At 36.8% G+C, this 20,771-nt stretch overlaps 1 protein-coding gene across 12 annotated transcripts in view; it reads right to left on the minus strand.

Annotated features, from left to right (window-relative positions):
• Nucleotides 1-20,771, minus strand: part of cacna1ba (calcium channel, voltage-dependent, N type, alpha 1B subunit, a) — an 88,888-nt gene that overhangs the window by 24,972 nt on the left and 43,145 nt on the right. For 7 of the 12 annotated variants that reach the window (XM_044111226.1, XM_044111224.1, XM_044111225.1 and 4 more), the window contains 18 exons: nt 20,412-20,575; nt 20,121-20,241; nt 19,224-19,353; nt 18,257-18,316; nt 17,170-17,276; nt 10,173-10,269; nt 9,190-9,350; nt 8,954-9,091; nt 8,187-8,388; nt 6,850-7,014; nt 6,642-6,752; nt 6,479-6,562; nt 5,867-5,872; nt 3,745-3,861; nt 3,516-3,581; nt 3,295-3,386; nt 1,769-1,919; nt 965-1,092 (listed from right to left, as the gene is read on the minus strand). In XM_044111226.1, the coding sequence (XP_043967161.1) occupies nt 965-1,092; nt 1,769-1,919; nt 3,295-3,386; nt 3,516-3,581; nt 3,745-3,861; nt 5,867-5,872; nt 6,479-6,562; nt 6,642-6,752; nt 6,850-7,014; nt 8,187-8,388; nt 8,954-9,091; nt 9,190-9,350; nt 10,173-10,269; nt 17,170-17,276; nt 18,257-18,316; nt 19,224-19,353; nt 20,121-20,241; nt 20,412-20,575 (2,100 nt within the window). Of the gene's footprint in view, nt 1-666; nt 764-964; nt 1,093-1,768; nt 1,920-3,294; nt 3,387-3,515; nt 3,582-3,744; nt 3,862-5,866; nt 5,873-6,478; nt 6,563-6,641; nt 6,753-6,849; nt 7,015-8,186; nt 8,389-8,953; nt 9,092-9,189; nt 9,351-10,172; nt 10,270-17,169; nt 17,277-18,256; nt 18,317-19,223; nt 19,354-20,120; nt 20,242-20,411; nt 20,576-20,771 lie in introns of all 12 variants that reach the window. The other 5 variants (XM_044111232.1, XM_044111223.1, XM_044111231.1 and 2 more) reach the window with 3 other exon arrangements.

A 20,771-nucleotide genomic window follows, 5' to 3' on the forward strand; every position in this document is an offset into this window, starting at 1 on the left:
ATCCTTGGCCACTGTGTTGGGGCACAGGGATGCATCACTGTAGAACTCAGGGTTCCTGAGAGGAAAATGGAATGGCAAAGAGTGAGTCTGGTCAGAGAAGGAAGAGGGAGGAGAGAAGAGGGATGAATGGGTCAACCCAACACGCAGGATGCTGATGGGTTGGAAGAGAAATGACAGCATTGTAATGAGAATGTCTGCTCTGGCATGCTTGCAGACATTCCACTGTTACTTCAATCAGGGTGCATGGAGACAAAGGTTTCAGTGCCAGCGTGACTTGTTCTGTTTCTAATGTTCTTTCCATCATGGATATGGTTTCCTAAAACATTTCAATAAAGCTTCTTCAAAAGGTCTCTAATTTGAAAAGTGTTCATTGATTTTACCGATGAAGCCTTTCAGGATTTACCTATCTGGCATGGTTAAAAAGAAAACAATTCTAATACATAAAAGTTTACAGACAAGAAAGCTGGCAGGCGGCATATTGAGACAATGCCACAACTATGAAAGCTTTGTTTCCTCTTAGGCATCATCAACCAAAGCCGGACAGTTTGAAGAGGTGAGTGCTAGTGTAAAGGTGATTTCATTGGTGCACAGCCATTCAATTAAAAGTCTCTTGGCATAGAGGTACACAAAGCACCCTAGTGATGAAAATGTCCGGTATTTGCAAACCTTGTATGCTACCCTATTAGGGCAGTTCTTCCCTAAGCCAAGGGGGGGTGAGATAACGCGCAACAAATTGTACATATCCATATAGGAAATCCGTCCGCTGCGGAAAAGAACAAGCACATACATAACGTTCAGGATACCTTCAGTGGGCTCATTGCATACAATGAGGAACGAGGACTGAGAATGGAGCTTCAATAGACCCCAATGCCACCAATAGAGATGAGAAATGAGATTAGGGTGATTCTCTCCACTTATACTGTGAAAACTATGTGCTGCATATCAGAAGACGTCAATAACATACCAAGCAGCTGGGTCATACTCGGCCCAAACTCGAATGAATTCATCAAGATGATGCGGCCCCAGGATGGAGGAGTCTCTGGTCAGGTACTCAAAGTTATCCATTATGACAGCCACAAAGAGATTCAGCATCTGGAACACACACAGCACTGCTCAAAACACTTCTGGTTGCAGTAATTTCAAAACTACTGCCATGAATGTTGATTAGAAGGAAATTCTTGTTAGATTTTAAGGACTTAAATTTTCACAACAACAAATTTTGTGGTTGGAGTGATCAGTATTGAGTAGGTCACTAATGTCACATCTTGTAACAACATTTCACCAGAATGTGTTCTATCATAAAGAAAATCACTTTGATATATGCTAAAGATCACAGAAATGTACAGAATATATAGATTTGAAATGTTAATTGGTTAGTAGAAGGAAGAGGAAGATGAAGAGGAGTCAAACAGGATCAAAGTAGAAGGACATTTTCAATCTAGAGCAAAAGATTTCAAACTCTGAAAACTACCTTTAAAGCTTATTCAAGATACAATATTACACTTATGACATATATTTACTTGCATTTAATTTAAATTACTTTACATTATTTTATGCTCTTAAACAATATGTTATTTGTTGCAAAACTGAACAAGGTCAGTTTTTCATCTTTTAACTCCCTTAAACTCTAAATATTAAATAACACAAATCAAGTAATCAAGTAATAAATACTAAAATAAAACAGAAGACAAAAATAAAACTACTAGTAGTATCATCTGTAGAAGTTCAAATGAATTGTTTGATAAAGTGATGACAATTAGATGCTTACCAAGAAGGAGCAGAGGAAAATGAAGGAAACAAAGTAGAAGTAGGCAAAATCACTGCCACAGTCTTTCCCACTAGTCCCTGAAAGCTCATCACAGGGTCGATGACTCAGACACGACAACATGATCTCATGCCAGGCTTCTCCAGTTGCACTCCTGATGTTCAGAAAAAGAAAACACAGGGAAACAGAAATTAACCAACATCATAACATTCACCTCTGACTTGTGTGATTACTTCCTGGAAGAACAGTTCAGTTGACAAATGATGTTTTTTTTTATTACTATAATTTTATTTTCTCTGTAATTATACAATTTATTTCAACTAATTGTCAAAACAAGAAATGCCAAACACTAAAGAAAAATGAATCCTGACCCTTTATTTTTTCAAAAAGTTCTATCTCAAAGGATAATTATCCTAATCTTATATTGCACTGAGATGACATACTAAAAATATGAACTCAAGTTACTTTTCAATTACTCTGTCTAGTCAATCACTCAGTCAGGATGGCATCAAATTGGCCTAAGATAATAAAGTAAGAACATCACAGCAATGACCCAATAATATTACTTCATTTCATACCATGTTTGGCAGCATTGTAAATGCATGAAGTGACTCCGACAGCAAGACGATTTAAGCTATCTCATCAATTCAGCAGTGTTTATTTGACCACTTGTGTGTAATATAATCATAGACCACAGACAGAGCATTAACCTTCCATTCCTAGACAGTCAGGTGATCATTAAACAAAAAACAAATGAGTCAGTAATGTCATTATAAAGCTTATTCCATAATGCACATAGAACATTCCATACTCTCCATTCCAATAAACCTGCACTATACAACAAGAGGGAGTTTTAAAAAGTGACACACTGATGTGAAAGCACTTAAGGTTTGAGGATTTATAACTACTTGAATGCAAGTCCCTTTCAAATAATTCAAATAAATAATAATTTGAATAAAGCTTGTTGTGTTCAGCATAGGGAGACCTTCACAACAAAGTAAGTTCCGGCTTTCTATTTGATCCTGTTGAGGACGCATAATAGAGAAATATTCACATGTGGATGAGTTACTGTGTTAATCTTTGAAAAAAGAAGGCTAACCTCAAAATAATCAACAAGATCAACCTAGTTTTATTCAATAATCATAATTGTTGTTTTGAACTCTCCATAAATCACATATTTGTCCATAATCTTGTAAAATTCCCCAACTTTACTCAATAACTTTCTGTTTCTTCTTATTAACCATTTAACAATAGCTAAGTTTATGATATCTCCATGAAATCTGCTAACTCTTAATTTAGGCCTAAATTACTTTTTATAGTATTACAAACTATTTACAGTCCAAAAGTGTGAAACTAGCATTGGTGAAACCAGCAACAACAGTGACATGAACCCTTGATGATCAGAGCAGTGACCTAGAGAAGGTTATGATCAGCCCACAGATTTAACATTTTTGTTTCATCAATCTGTCTAGAAAACAAGATATTGTTCATAGATCTGTAAGAAGATAACTGATATGGCTGCTTTCTACCTGAACAGCAGCATAAGAGCCTGGAGAAAAGTGCGGAAGTTGTTATGGTGGTTGATAGCTGTGTCTTCATTCAGCTCAATGTTCCCAAACACCTGCAGCAGAGACACTCAAGAATCTATTAACAATATCATGTTTGAAAAAGCCAGATGTCAACATTTCACTCAGAATAACTTCAAAAATATAATTATCTTCATCGATCGCTGCAAAGCAGCTACACAAACCTGCATCCCAATGATGGCATAAATGAAGAACAGCATGGCGATAAGCAGGCACACATATGGCAGGGCCTAAAGGCAGAACACACAGTTATTCATGTTCCCTCAGAATTATCCCATCTTGATTTGTCTTAGCAAGAAGTTGTTGTTTACGACTTTGTGACATCAGGAAGTAGTTTGCAAGGTACAAACTAATGTGGAGAAAGTCTGACCATCTTATGCTATGTGGGAGCACCTTGAAAGACTGGACAAAGGTCCAGAGCAGGATGCGGATGGTGTAGCCTTGCCTCAGCAACTTGATGAGCCGAGCTGCTCTGAAGAGCCTCAGGAAGCTCAAATTCAATAGTCTGTCCTGTAATACACAAAAGCACATCCAATGTCTTTCATTTTATAAACACTCTGAGGAAAACTGGTCATAACAGATAAAACTAACATTTTATGTGTGATTCCTAACTCCATTCAATGGATTATTTTATTTAGTATGCCCATTCTTCATTCTTATTTTCCAGTCACAATTAGATATTTCTGCTGTCCTTCAGCTTGTACCCTGAGAGGAGAAAACTCCTACTGTCTTCAGAATCAATCAGTTCAGTAGTTCAGGCATTATGACTTCATCTGTCATCCTCTGTAAGGATCAGCATTATAATAATGATGCTGTCACTCCAGAATCCCTGGAGTGACAGCAAACTAAACGTCACATCAGAAACATTGTGTCGATGTGCTCTCAATTTTCATTGTAAGAAACACAAAACATTTTCAGTCTGACTAACACAGCGATTGTCAACAAAAATCTCTAAAATCAAGAGAGATTTGATTAAGAATTTGGGTTAAGAAATCTATTTTTAGTCCAAAGTTAATTTCTCTTTTAATCTTTCTTTTGTCAACTCTACAAATTTTTACCAGATATAAAAGTGCCTCGTTTGGATAAGAAACCGTGAGCGGAGTGATGAGAGCTGGTGAGAATTCTGCATGTCCAAATCTCTGACAGACCAGGATGAGCTGGAAACATATCTGATCACCTTCAATTTCCTACAGTTTTCACTTAAAATCCTTTATTTATTTAAGAAAAGGCCACACTAAATTAACTTACAATACAAAATTTTGTGAGAAATCGAGTCCTGTGAAAGACATTCTGAACGTTTTCAGTGGCAGATAATGTTTGATGTAAAAAGCTGTTTTGGTTCAAGATGGCTCTGTTTAGTCAATAATATGAGGCTTCAGACAATGAGTTAGACATTATTTTGAATTTCCGAGTGGTTTAACAAAAGTGTTTACTGTGTCCACAGTTATGATTGTATCCTTCATTCACATACATCAATGTGAATGATGTATGAATCATAGCTTCCCAATAATCTATAATGTATATATGAACATAGAAAGAGTGCAAAATAAAAAAACGCGTATTGCTTAGTGTTCTCCTGCCCCATTTGCAGTACATACATAAGAAAGCTAACAGGATATTAAGAAAGTAACAGTTTCCCTGCTGGGCTTCGATGCAGTAACAAGTGTCTGTCTGACTGTCTGAAAATAAACTTTAATGAAACATTTATCAGTGAGGAAAACAGGATTCAAGGGATCAACAGCTATGTAGTTGTGTGCTCAAAATATTTTTCTGGAACTTCATCTGTATGACTGATCCAATTTCTGCCATAGAGTGGACAGCAAGTTTTGAGAAAGCCTGTTGGTGTGTTGACCAGAGTCATAATGAGACTTAGAAAAAACTCTTCAGTGTACACATCTTCTTGCAACATTATTGCTGACTCTTGTCAAGTTTCTTCTTTTTGACAAAGGGAACTTCTCCCCTCTGCTGTTAACCTGAACCTGTTCTGGAAGGGTAGCTACAGGACTCGATGCAGACTGCTGGTATATCAGCTAAACAACATAATACTACTAGTCGATTAGCCTTTCCTAATTACCTAACACTGACTATATGAAATAATGTACTTTAATCTCAATCTGTATTGTTTTGGACTGTTTTGAAACTAATTAGGTGGTGTATCGTATACGAGTTCAGATGAAAGTTGTGAATTGGTGCCTTGCATATGAACTGATCTAAATTAAACACAAGTTGGGTGACATGGTTTGTGGTACTATGTCTACAACTCTAACCATAACACGCAAAACACAAAAGTGAACTCTAGTATGATGTGTGTCTAAATAAACAGGACAATCTGAAAGACACAAGCCACACTTGAGATGGGCATGAAAGACCAGCTTTACTGTCCTTCCTTCTACTAGACCAAAGGTCTAGTAGAAGTCGACATTAAACTGCAGTATTAAATTGCTGGAGAGAAAAGTACTCATGTGTCTACCAAAACACTATGCTGGCAAAGAGTCAGCAACATGAAGTCACTCACCGTAGTCTGGACATGTTCGAGATTACGTCATGGCAACATCAGTGACAACAAGCAACATCAGACGTTGGAAGAAGTGGTGGCGGTAGGAAGAGATTGGTGGACAAACCAAACGACAGCAAAATAAAAAGAGAAAGAAAAAAAGGGATACAGATAGATAGAGAGAGACAGACAGAGAGACAATAAGATGCCGCAGACAGGAGCTGTCATATCATACAATCACAACAGATACTACTCAACAAATACACGTTGAGTATATTTCTATCAGCATACTAATAGAAAAAGTTTGGTGTGGTAAGAGGACCAGTTTGGAATGAGTAACTCTACTGCTGAAAGCAGGTCAGATAGAGCTCAACCAAAGACTGAATAGCTAACATATTTTATAGTAGGTTTCTACATCCCTCCTACCACCACACAAACATCCCCTTCCTCTTCTGCTTTACCAGTCAGGTTATCTTTGGTCACAGAGCTGTCTTTGCTCATATACTGTCTTTGTAGAGAGCTTCATGTACAGATCGGGTTTACTTCACTGGCCAGTGTTGTAATGTTGTTCTCTGAATACAGTGTTGTAATGTTGACATGCAGTACTAAGAATGTGGAGAGTTGTGCTCTTACTTTGATTTCAGTCACCAGGATGTCAGTGATGCTCCCCAAAACTGTCACAAAGTCAAATACATTCCAGGCATCTTTTAAGTAGTTCTGAGGAACAAAAGGTGGAAATTATAAGACTCAAATTATTTCCCAATAATCTGAGAGCCAACCTTTAATAGATACACACCAGGGGACCAAAGGCGATGATCTTGAGAATGCACTCCAGAGAGAAAAGAGTGGTGAACACTATGTTAAGGTACTTCAGCATTGCTTCATAAAAGTCTGGAGCTCCATGAAACTGGGAAAGCAAGACAAAGGGAGCAGCATAAATACTTTTCTCCATGAACTTATTCCAGATTGACATAGCTCGACATTGAAAAAAATATGCACCTTACCTTCATCATGAGTACCACAGTGTTGAGAGCAATCATGATCATAATGGAGTACTCAAATGGGGGTGAAACGACAAACTTCCACATCCTGTATTGGAAGGATTGTGTGTCCTCTGGCATGTAGCGTGTCAAAGGTTTCGCATTTATGGCAAAGTCAATACAAGCCCTCTGCAACGCACAAAAACAGTCTGTATATTGATCTTTCCATAGGTTTGTTAAAACTCACAGGACATGAACAACAACAGTAAACATTCATCCCTGATTGAACTGGTTTCAACTGCTAAGGTATAGAACTGGCCAATTCACCTCCTTACATATTTCTTCTGTTTTTGCCCCTTTGTCAACTGAAATGTTTTAGATAACCTTTTTTTAACAGACAAAGATAAGAGGAAAAAAGTTTTCAATAATAATTTACTGAAACCAATACTGTTGTTGGAGAATATCGCCCTTTATGAAAAAGTAATTCAAATTTAAATCAAATTCATCCATCCATTATCATATGACCTAATCCCTACTGGGACTGGGACAGGTGCTGGTGTCCAGCGGTCAACAGGCGAGAGGCGGGGTCACTCTGGACAGGTCACCAGTCCATCACAAGGCATATTCAAATTCAGAAATACTTTGATAATCCCAAAGGGAAAGTAAATGTTAATGTAAGTCATATTTTATAAGAAGGACTTTGACTGAATTCAATCTGTTGTTGTATAACAGACTCATGAAGAGGACGCTCAGGGTTTCTCCCTAAACAAATCAATGCTTTGTGCCACTTGTGATAAATGGCAATGAGGTTTGAACATCACTGTGAAAATATTAGAGTGATCAGTATAATGTCATGCAACAGTATTTCAATTTGATTCCCAGACTTTGACTGGGCCACTCCAAAACCTTCCTTCAGAGGTGGGCTTGCTGGTGAGCCTGAAATATTAACCTTGGACAGTGTGTGTGTGATCATTGTCATTGTGTTTTTAGTCAGCTGAGGTTTTAGACTTGGATTACCTGCCCCCTAAAGGCAAGCTGAATCAGATCGAGACTTTACTGCTGTTGTTAGAACCTTTAGTAAGATGTGCTTTTAAAAAATTACTTTTAAAGGGACATTTAGTTGTATTGTAATGAATTGGGTTTAAATAAATCTATGAATTATGCTTGAATTGAATTGGGTTGTGGTTACTTTTTTTTTTTTTTTTTTTTACCTAAATTTGACTCATTTATGTTTTTAAACTTTATTTGCAAAGTTCCAGACACATTCCTCCTTCTGCACTCCAGAACATCTCTTATATACAAATGTGTGCTTTGGTGAAACTAACTTTGACGTGATTATGTAAGAGAAACTCACAACATACCTCATTCTTTTCCAAACTGCATTCAGACAAGGCCTTGTCTCCCTGTTCTTGGAAGGTGATAATTATTAGAGCAACAAAGATGTTGACAAAGAAAAATGGAAAGACCACGAAGTAGACCACATAGAAGATGGACATCTCTATGCGGTAGCCAGGGCTGGGACCTTGATCTTCGAAGGTAGCATCAACAGAGTGTTTCAGAACACTATGAAAAGAAAGAATGGTAGGACACAGTAATACACCTCCTGACAGTGGCTGCCATGTAAAGAAGAGAATATTACAAACTATTCTATTAAGATCAGGCAAGTGATGTCAAGCATCATAAAGGAAATTGAACACTTTGGACACTTCATAGTTTTCTCTAATTTTGCATCAAGATAATATTTCGTTCACTAAAATGACAGGTTTCAGATGTTGGTGTTTTAGTCAAGGATGCTTAATTGCACTTTTAAGATGTTCGGGATTATTGTGAAAAAAAGAATTAATCAGTTTGACATTTTTGAGATTCTGTCTTTTGCCTATATTTGACTATATTCTTCTGGCTTCATCATAGCATCAGTTACCAAAAGAGTAATTTATGTTATTTGTAGTTATTATCATTCAAATAAAATATGTCTAAAGCCTAAAAAGGTTCCAGTTGGAGAAGGTAAAATTGAGTCTCTTGAATTTAATTTTGGATTAAATGCAAAATGTAAAAATTTCTTTTTACTTCTGAACAAGTTATGTTGGAGGTTGGTATAACTTAAAGGAGACAAATCAGTTGCACTTACGTTGGCCAGCCCTCCCCAGTTGAGACTGTGAAGAGAGTTAGGAAGGCCCAGAGTACATTGTCATAATGGAATTCATATTTTTTCCACTCTCTTGGCATTGCTGCCACTGTTTCTTTGTCGTAGTCAAGAAATTGTCCTCTGGAAGACAATAAGTGGTGACACATGTTAGGCACACACACACCAAATGTATAGGATCTGTCACAAGATACGAGAATATTTAGGTATTTCAGACTGACTTGCAATCTTTCTCCAGGGCTTTGGACTCATCAGTGCAATAGAAAAACTTTCCCTTGAAGAGCTGAACCGCAATAACAGCAAAAATGAACATGAAGAGGATGTAAACAATGAGGATGTTCAGCACGTTCTTTAAAGAGTTGACCACACAGTCAAACACGGCCTGGGGACAAAGAAAACACGTTTAAAATCTGCATAATCCTGAAAGTCTACTTACAGTACAGCTGAAACCAAACAGTGTCCCTGTGGCTGTTAATAACCTCATAAAATAGGAATACAAGGAGGTTTCAGGTTAAACCAGATATTTAAAGACACTATATTAATCCACACAACCATTTTTCCCACTGTCTAAAATGAAACCAAACTAAGGCCAACAAGGAATAACAAAATATTTTTATTTGCTAACTCAAGAGGCCAGCTCGAGAGATCTAACCACTGAAACTTCTCAGCAGGCAGACAGATGATTTCTGCATATAAACTATATTTCTAAATGACTATTCAACAAACGATGGATGGATTGAATAATGGTCGTGCTAGACTTTTTTGTTGTCCGTCATCTTGACTGAGAACGTCAAAAAAAGAATCCATCGTATTCCATTTTTATATGTCAATTTTTAAATGACATTGACATAGGCTATTCAGTTGCATTTCATTTTTATGTGGTTTAGTTAATATTCAACTAACTGAAGCAAATCCAGATCACATCACATAAAGAGATGGACGGATCAAACCTTTTTTCTGCAATGACAGCAACCATATATATATATATATATATATATATATAACAAACTGAAGTAGAACAAATATATATATAATTTTTGTTGTTGTTGTTCTACTTCAGTTTGTTATTTATGGGGTTGAACATGAAAACCCTTTTAGGAGGGAACATTTTGGTCCAAACTGCTTAATTTCATCCACACACATTTGTTACACAAGCTGACATATTTCTGCAGGCACAGGAAATGAAACCAAAACACTTTAGAACCTTGAGTTTTGGCAGACGTTTGATGGTCTTGAGAGGCCTAAGAACCCTGAGAACCCTCAGTGACTTGATGGTGCTGATGTCTTTGCCTTTAGTCCCCCTGTGGACAGCAGACTCTGTTATATACTTATCACAAACAAATTAGATATAGTTAATCACATTATTTAATAAGTTTTTTTAAATTCTTCTTTAAAAGACACTGTACAAAAATAGCCATGAAGCATATGAAATTAAAAAAGAGCTGAGAGAGATCTGAAATGTGGAGGAGTGTGAAATGTTGTCAGATTAATTATGCAAGGGAAGCAGATGGTAAAAACATTTTAGCATACAATGCAAGACACTTTGTAAACACACAAATCACTAAATATTAGGACCTTCTTATATGGTCTGAAATGTACAATTATAATGTTTCTGAATTAACATCTCTTGTAGTAGTGTTTTTTAACATGTGGATTGATCGCATGATAAATATTTTTAATAAATTTCAAAGACAAACTGAATGCAAAAGGTTAAGTTTAAGAACATGAAAAATGTGACAGATTGTGTGTTTTTGTCATGGTGAGAATCAGTAATGTTTCAGAATAAGTTCCTGTTTCATCAAGATAAGCAATGAAATTCTGAACAATATCTCAGCTCAACATTTGTCTTACTTCACTTGGTACCACTGTACCCAATTCTGCACAGCAACAGATCAAGTGACATGACTGTTGCAATAAAGTCCAGATTGTCAGAATGCAAAACTAATAGTTGTCCTGCTGATGGATTATCTCTCCTGAGTTGTGGGTCTCAACTGCTCCTCCAGAGGTACCATGGGTTTCTTGGCTGTTTCTCAAATTAATGCTCTTCCTGCCTGCCTGTCAGATTAGGTGAACAGCCATGTCTTTGTATTTGTTTCCATTTTTAATAATGGATTGAACAATACTCTGTGGGATGTTGTTGTATCAACCGTCCAAACCTCTCAAGTCAGATCAAACCTGAAACTTTCAAAAACTTTGATCTATAATCAAAACTCCAAAAAGCATAGGCAGGATTCCTATTTCTTCCTCTCAAATGAAGCTCTCACATTGTATTGCTTTTGTGGTTTGACAAAATAACTTCTGTAACGACTTTGGTCAGCAGAGACATGTTTCAATCCAAAGCTCTGTTTCCCAGGAAAACAAGCTTTACATTGAGTTCATGGAACTGATCTGAGTAATAGCATGATCAGGGGGAGCACGGTTTGGGAGGGGGTGGAGTCAGAATGAAAGGTGGGCTGGCATAGGGGGGTTCCCCACCTGGTCACAGCTTGCTGCGATCTACTTGGGGGAAAACAGTAGTAAAACAAGGTACAGCACATTTATGGATGCTTTACACACACAAAATAAAGCACACATTTGAATCAAATAACAACTCTACATATGGTCTATTTTCTACAGAAAAGCAAAATATTTCATACTTTGGTTTTTAACAGCCTGCTGGTTGAGTACATCCAACTAATATGATAAAAAATTACAAGAGCCAAATAAAAGCATAATGTTTAGAAGCAGCTTATTACCAAAAATACTTATCAGAAGTTTTTTTTATAACAAACAGTTACTCTACTCAGTCAGTGTTTTGTAAATGCATACAGCTATGATTGCTTTTACACTAAACAAAAAGTTAACTAACAGCAGAAAAAATGAGTTCTCCAAGGCTCTGAATAAGAATAATTAAATATATCAGTAAACATCAGTAAGTTGTTAATGAACAGCACCTAAAGTCAGAGACAGCTCTTCAGCCTGTTGCATGCACTAAAAAGCAGAAGTGTGTGTGCTGCAGCGTTGGCTGCAGCAGGCCGGAGATACACTTTTTCATTTATGTCTTTGCAGTTTTTAGAGGAGAAGAACTGCATGACATTTCCTGACATCATGCATTGTCAAGGAATGACAGCCCTCAGTCAAATGGTATTTGCCGGCATGGAGGTGACCAGAAAGCAAGAGGTTGTGTGATTTAATGTTGGCTTCTCTTTGTGCTATGTTTTATGGAGGCTTTTAAATTACTCAGCAAGAAATTGTATCTTAGGTTAATGTGCTTCTATGTCTTAAGGAAATGTATTTTCCTTCTTAAAGATTTCTTCTGCTTTTGCCTTTTTGCCATTTCCAAATTTTTTAGATAATAAAACTTATTTTCATAGCAGACAATAATAACTTAAGTACCGGTAAACACAAAATCATTTTTTTTAAAATAAGAACTCGAGTATTTAAATGGGAAAGTAGTTGTTGCATGATTTTGAGTACATGCAACAAATCCACTTGACACACTGTTTTAAAGTAATTGACCCCTGAACTTAACAAGAACTGCCATCATGCATTTGTGACAACTGTGAATGAGTGTGTTACATCCTCATGGAGGAATTATGACACACTCTTCTGAGCAGACGTTTTTTAATTAAACAGTTTGTTCCAAGAACAAACTGCTTGTTTAATACCATACCAATACATTTTAATCAGCTTAAATTGAGACTTTGAGTAGACCGTTCTAAAATCTCTATTGTTGAGTCATTCAGAGGTGAATGTGTTGCGTTCTGGACCATTACCAGCTCTGAAATCCAAATGTGCCTAGGGATAAGATCACAAACTTATGGCTGGACATTGTCCTTCAGGATTTTATCTTAGATAGCAGTATCTAGAATTCCATCAATCTGAAGGTCATCACATCATGTTTGACCAGAAAACGTATGTCACAACATACGTTTTCTGAAAATTGGCTCAAATTCAGCCTAGACACCTTCAAAAATGTTGCGCAGAATGCTTCTCTGGAGTCTTTGGAATCATCAAGATGTTTTTTTGGCAAATAGCAATTTATCTAGTTTTCTGGGATCTATAAGTTTACTTCCGTTTTATTTAGGTGATTTCTTGATTCTAGTCTGAGCCAGTAGTCAGGCCTGGGTGAAGCGTGTGAAAGTCACCAAAAGAATGTGGTTAATCGCAGTTTTTTCATAATTGAACAAGTGTTATTGGATTTTCACATAGGGTCACCTAGGTTACGACAGCTTTTGTCCTTTGATAAATGAAGCCAACATTTGAAAACTACATTTTATATTTATTGAGATTATCTTTGACATTAAAATGTGCTTGATGATCTGAAACATTTTTTTTAAAAAGTTCATATGTAAGGGCTTGAAATATGTTTTCATAGAACTGTAATATAAGTGCAGTGAAGTCAAATTAGATAAGAAAATAATTGCTATGTACTTACAAAAGATCTCTGAAAATGTAGAAGTTCAATGACATTATTATGGACATACTGAAAATTAACTTATGTTTTCATTGAAGTGGAGTTGCAATGAAGGGACATGCTGATGAAAACGGCTCTTTCACGAGCAGCTGCAACATGTGACCAACAAGCAGGTAACACGTCCTTCTGTAGCACCAGGTGCAGTATGGGAAAATGACTTTTCGCCAAGCAATATGGCAGCTCAGTAAAATGAGATATTTGATGGAGAATGTGATGAGAGTACATCCCCGGCAACACAGCACATACTGCAAAACACCCTTGCAAATCTTCACAAGTAATTTCACTTCATATGCAACGTCTTACAAAACAGAAATAAGTCAAACGTGGATTAGGAAGCAGTTCTACGTTGAACTCTGCTGTTTATTTGCCACAATCATTAGCACCACCAAATAATTATTATTACCCATGAAAATGTGTTCAGTGATGTTCTTGAAGCTCCTGTTGGCCACTTCCTTAATTAAGCTGAGGCTTTATTTACTTCATTCATATTGTGGTAGCATTAATATTTTAATAGGTATCTGACATGCAGGGACACTACAGTTAAGCTGTGCTCCATAGTTGGTACAGATGGAGAGGCTGTAAATACAGTAGTAACATCCCTGCGATGTATTCATTTTAGAATGTGTCGTTCTCCAGGCTCTTCATTCTCCTGCTCTGGGTTAGACTCTGGCTCCAACATGTAAGTTCTTGTTTGTTTGTCTCATTGTTGACATATTTAATAAACTTTGGAAGAAAAAGCTCCTCTGCGGGGAGATAATTGTATCGCTACTATCAAACTACTAAAATGGCCAACAGGGTGGAGTGGAACATTGGGTAACCTGAATGGGAGGCGTGAAGTGTCTCATTCACAAAAAAAGAAAAATCTACAAAAAATCACAGTAAAAGGAGTTGCTCTAAAACGCCTCAGAACAGGGTATAGTGGAGCTGTACTAACCAGGAATTCAGACCAAAGTGAGACCTCTTGTTTGGACATAAACAATTTTTTCTCGGCTGGTCATCTTGAAGATCAGAAAGATACAGTAAACCATATATATTACCACTGAAAGTATCTTACCCTATTCTAATAAATATACATTACCTGCAGAATCTACTCTATGCACAGAGTTACACCTCTGTGGGTAGAGTTTTAAACTGCAAGAAATTGTGTGTGTTATTAGCTTACCTCCACATATATTTATGACAATTTGCCTAAAAGCCAAGATGTTACAAAAAGAAATGTGGTAAAATGCAATTAACTGCTTTCTGAGAGAGAGAGAGAGAGTGAGAGAGTGTTCATTTTTTTATATTTGAAGAACTACTGAACTGTGGTAGTTCTTCGAAAAAGAGCCAGGTTTTTACAGAGACATCACTAGCAGCACAAAGACTGTATTGCAGAACTGTTCTAACAATAAAATCTATGTAAAAGACTGATGATAAAACAATCAGTAGCACTCAGGATATATAGAGATGAAAAGTCAGAATCAATCAAAAGTTAAAGTTAACCTGACAGTTTCTTAAAATATTGTGAGTCCTGTTTATAGGCTTTATAATTCAAATCTTGGTAGAGCACTGTGAAGGCAAAGTGAATATCATGTTCTTGTTTTAAAGCAAATTTTGATCACTTTGAAAAGATGTTCAATATCTTTAGAGGATGATATTTTCCTTCTAAAAAACAGTTTTTGTTTATGGAAGACGCAACATATGAGGAAACTTCTTGCTTTTGTAGTGTTGGTCATGTATGCTTCCTTCTGACATACATAATGACAAACAGGCAGAGTGAGAGAAGTAGAGGAGACATTACCCCATGAAGCTCCTTCAAAGAGATCCCGTGACAGAAACAGGAAAAAGGTTCACGTCAAAACTTTTACACACACTGACACACACACACGCACACATACACACACACACATCTGTCAGTTCCAATCACAATCAAGTCAGATAAAAGAGAAATCTTTTCATTTTTATTTACTGTAAACCTATATGTAGGTTTAGCAGAAGTTCATAAAATATTTAGTACATAAAAGTTGAGCTCAAATGGTTTCATTTTGAGCAATACATCTCTGAAATCACAAGGCGGTAAAATCTTGTATATATATTCAATGCCAGTGATAACAACAATGCACTGGATCCAACTTAAAAACATAAGCCTAATGGAAGCCTGGCAATGCAGGCATAATCCCATCTAGAATGAGCCCAGAATCAACATTAAAATCTATTTCTGTAGAAGCAGTTTTCCTTAATTTGTTGCTATTCAGCAAGAAGGTATGAGGCATTACATGATGTACAGATACAATTCATACACCCATCTGAATTAAAATTATTTACTTAAACATCTTTCCTGGCTGATTCAGATAAAAGTACATATAACCAAAATATGAAAGCTGTTCTTTCAGATCTCAGTTACAGTAAAATGTCAAAAGAAATGGCTTTCAAAGAAATAAATCACAGCTATTTACAATTACATGTTATTGTTATTAATTTACATGAATGAGATTCAAGTGAAATGTATTTTAATGGAAATATTTGTTGTATCATTGATCAGCTTGGATGTGTAAGTTATCATAACATAATGAACTTCATTTAAAAAGGGACAATGTATAACTCAAATATAAAGGCCATCATTTGGTGCTCTGTACCATATCATAGCAAAATCTAATGGATACACAATGCAACAATAAAACATTATAAGTTGCTTTTCAATAAACAACACACAGACACACATAAGCCCATTGACTGGCGCGCACACACACAGCCATGCAGTTAATGTTCCCAAATCCGAGCAGTTTTTCACAATATTTTCAAATTAGATTTAAAAACTCTCAGAGAGCTCCAGCTCCTCATGTCAGTAAGAGATATAGAGGAATGAATGATGGGACTTCTCAGTGGTCAGTGCCACAAACAGACACCAAAAAGGTTTATTGTGAAACCTACAGTAGGAAGATGCTTCTGTGCATCGTGACCAAACAAAATGCTAGGTTTAATCTGTTAAAACATAACTGTTTAATCATTTTAATAACGCAGTAGCAGTGTTTCATCAAAAAAAAAAAAAAAAACTTCATTTTTAACACTGCACATATCCAGGCGTTAATGCTACTGTGTATGGAGAGTCACTTCAGGTCAGTGAGTTGCCCTTCAACATGTGTGAGGACAGGTTGCACTGATGTTAGTGTCAGGTGTAACAAGGTTCATAGTTCTCTCCTAACAGTGTTTTCTCTGCCTTGCTCTTAGATTTTCAAGATGCTCTCCTGTGCCACTTCTAAGTACTTTTCATGCCAGCAGCTCATGGTGATCACATCAGATAATCTAAACTAGTAGATCACACATCACTAGCACTTTGTCTGCGCTTGTGCAGCATATTCTAGACAAGCTTTCACTACCTACAACTCAGATATGTAGTCATGTCTGAGTTCTTATAATACAGTGCTTGTGCTGTATTTCAATTCATTTCAGTTCAATTACTAAGGACCTTGAGTGTTTGTGTTTACTGAAAAACCTCAGAAAACTCTTACAACTATCAAAGAGATGGGAATACTCAGTGCATTCTCAAAAGAAAAAAAAAAAAACAGAAGCCAAGATACCATGAAGGCAACATTGAATTATTAGTGTGAAATCAAACTATGTGATAAGTGTTAGAGTGATTTGGTTTAGAATAAATTCTCTTAAATTCTGTATAATGTTCTGGTTTAAAAAAAATAACTGTTTATGTTATAGTGTACATGTTCATTTCCTTATTTTACAGCAAATAAGTAGAAGCTGCTGAACTTACGAAAATGCAAATGCCACCAGAGCCCCACTGACCACTATGAAGTCCAGAATGTTCCACAGGTCTCTGAAGTAAGATCCAGGATGGAGAAGCAGTCCAAGATCCACCATCTAAAGAGTTGACAGAAAATGGGGATTAATCAGTTTGGTTCTAAAAAATTCAGATGGTTTCAAATGACTTTATTACTTTTTTCAACTTTTTATAAATCTGTGCTTATTCTGTATTTCAATGCAATTCAAAAATACTTTATTATTCCAAAGTGACATGAAATAGTGATGTAAGTCATATGGCCAAAGTATCTTTAGAGTAGTAGTGGGTGCTGATGCTGTGAGCAAGAAGGATCTCTGGTAGCAGTCTGTCTGGCAACAAATCTAAAGGGACCTCTGACTGAAGACTGGTACAAATGACTGTCATATTATAACAGCTCAGTATCCAGGCAGCATAGACAATATTCCATATTAGCATGTCCTGGATAACCGTGTCAGTTGTCGGTAAGCACTGCTTTTGCAACTCTTGTAAATTTCTCTTTGGGTGTAAAGGTTCAGGTGTTATCTGAGCTTTTGAGATGCTAATCACTTGTTTCCAGTTGTTGTCACGGTTATGTATCATAACAACTGTCTGAAAGTAAAAAAGTACCAACCAAAATCCTTACAGTTTCACAGCATCCAAAACCAAAGGCACCAATTGTCCAAATAATGAAACTATCAGCTACCGACAAACAAATAAACAAAGAATGAAGGTCTACAAAAATAACAAACCAGAACCAACATAAGAGATACACTCCAACATGCTGCCACCACAAGAAGTGCATTTCATGCTGTGATTATTGATTCTGATTATGGGTATCTTGACATAACAGTATCAGAATAAAGACAGTTGGATACAAATGCCTATTGAGGAAAAAACTTAGAAAATTGTGATTCATGTTATTTCCACTTTACAGTCCTGTAATATTTTGCTTTGGTTTAACACATAAAACCCATATTAAATATACCACAATGCACAAAAAAAGTTATGCATCCTCTTGCAAAGCACTGTTGTGTCTTAGAAAACAGAGTAGAAAATAAGGAAGTCAGTGGTGGCATCTTACTTTGATCACCATTTCGAACGTGAAAACACCAGTAAAGGCATAGTCCAGATATTTGAGCACCTAAAAAAACAGACCATGTTGCATAAGTGTTAACACACATGTGTCAAAATTATAGTTAATACAGTGTGAATTAAAATACAATTTGTAGAACAGTTGGATCAGGAATTAGTGTACAGTATCTCAGCCCCACTGTCCTTAAAGGTCACTGTTCCTCTTACCCTTTGGTCAGCAGTGATTTCACAGTGACGTGTGGTGAGGTTCATAGCTGGTGAGGCACTGACTTAATCATACTCAGATTTACAAATATAGACCCCTGCATGTTATTGTTTACATAAGGAAATTTTGCGCATGCTGACAACGCTGGAGGGCAATAAGACTATTCTTTTACATGTGATGCTTAGCCGCGTAGAATAATTCCATTAACTCAATCAAACTTGGACATGTAGATATTATTAATTTCGTGCTGTGCTCCCCTGCAAAGGAAAAACTGTTAAAATACATCTCAAAACCACTTCTTTCTCGCTCTCTGTGTCAGCGCAGTTACGCGCAGACTCGTTGCCATAGAAACTGACAACAACGCCACAAAAAAACAGCACTCAAATATTTCCTACACAAAGAGCAGAACATTCAGTCTGTTGCAGTAGCATTGTTTTAAGATCTTAAATGGTGTGATACTGACTGAATAAACTGTTCTGTTGACACAGAACAGCTCCTGCTGGAAATCCCAGCTAGGTGCATGATTACTGTCACTGTGAAAATGCAGAGATTCTTGAATTTATTAACAAGATTTGTCATATCAACCTTTAAATGGATGTATCCTGTTATAGGCACCAGACATGGAGTACAGAGGTGAGATCAGAAGATGCTAAAAAGAGTTATAATTTTTTTAACTCAGTCATTTCAGTCACAAGGTAAACCTTCCACCAACAAAACAAAACTAACCAGCAAGTGATTAGGTCTGTCTTACATTGTTGCGAGGGGCATTTGTCCAGACTGGATCCTCAGCTGCCAGAGCAATGCTGCTCATTGCGATAACAACCAGGATGGACATCTCAAAATACCGCAGGGTCACAATGTAGTGACATAACCTCCTCACCCTAAAGGGAGTGAGACAGAGAGACACGGCAAACAGCTGCAGCAACTGCTTCAAATTCTGTTTAAATGACTGTCATTCAACCAAGTTTGGTTCTGAAATATCTCTTTAAAGACAATAAAACAATGTAAAAAAAAAAAAAAAGAGGGTGAATTTTGACCAGTGTGAGTAGACAATGTTGTGTTTTACTACTTTGTAATTGCACTTACTTAATGTGTTTTTGAATATGTTATTGTGTTTGTGATTTGTTAAAATGGTTTGTGCTCAAGAGTCACTGTATGAACTTCTTCCACTTTTACAATGTTTTACATTCTTTTCTGTTTAAAATCTTTTTTGACATCTTAACTTTTTGATATACAAGGTTTTACTTCCCAGACTGACATTTTTAAGCAAATAGATTGAATATATTACTGAAGAAATTTTGTTGGTGTTGGTGAGAGAAATGTGATAATAAATAAAAGGGCAAAAATACTAATACATTTGTATTAATAATGACAGTAGTTTTAATGTGGACACGAGTAAATTCATTTGCTGACAGTCATTGCTAAAACCATTCATGGCAGCTGGATGGATTTGAGACTAGCTGCTTTCTTTCTGTAGATTGTACCATTGGCTTCTGTTTAGATGGGTTTCTCTCTGACAGAGTCACTAATGGAGGGAGGGGGGAATAGAGAGAAGAACTGAAGGAAGGATGGAGGGAAGGAACAGAAGAAGTGAAGAAGGAAGGAGCGATGGACGAAGAGATGGACGGAGAAGACTGAGGCGACTCACGGGTTGGTCTGTCCAAAGATAAACATTGAGCTGTAAGCTAAGATGGGTCTTGGTCCAGAGTGACATTGATCCTTCAGGTTCTTCTCATTCATAGGCATTGATTCATTATCAGTACTGTTCACTGTTAAGACAGATAATAATGATTAACACATTAGTCTAACATTAGCCAACATTTTACAAGACAACATGAAATGTCCAAACAACCACTGTGGAATAACTAGGAGACTTTGGAGAAATAAATCAATGAACTCAGGAAACAAATATCCATTCTGAAGCCATTAGGGTACTAACTTTGTATCATAGTGATCTCTCCAGGTGTGGTGATAGTCACAGGGGGAATGCGGATGGAGGTCTGGCCTGTTCGTCTGACATTCTTCTGGTTGTCTGAGTCCTCTGGCTGGCCAGACGTTTCCAGAGAGCCTGGCTGCTGGGAGATGTCATCTGACTCACCAAACCTGTTCCAAGAGAATCTTGTTTATCTTCCAGTGTTTTCATAACCCTGGTCACCTGAAACCTGACTCAGTAAGAGTTGATCCCTAAAAGAAGGGCATTATCAGCTCACCACTATAGCAATTAGTGACATAAACAAGTTGTAAACAAGAAAGTGTCAAGGGTCAAGCTTCCATCTATATAACTTCTAACATACATCCT

This window comes from Gambusia affinis, linkage group LG03 (genome assembly GCF_019740435.1).
Source record: "Gambusia affinis linkage group LG03, SWU_Gaff_1.0, whole genome shotgun sequence".
Classification (NCBI taxonomy): Eukaryota; Metazoa; Chordata; class Actinopteri; order Cyprinodontiformes; family Poeciliidae; genus Gambusia; species Gambusia affinis.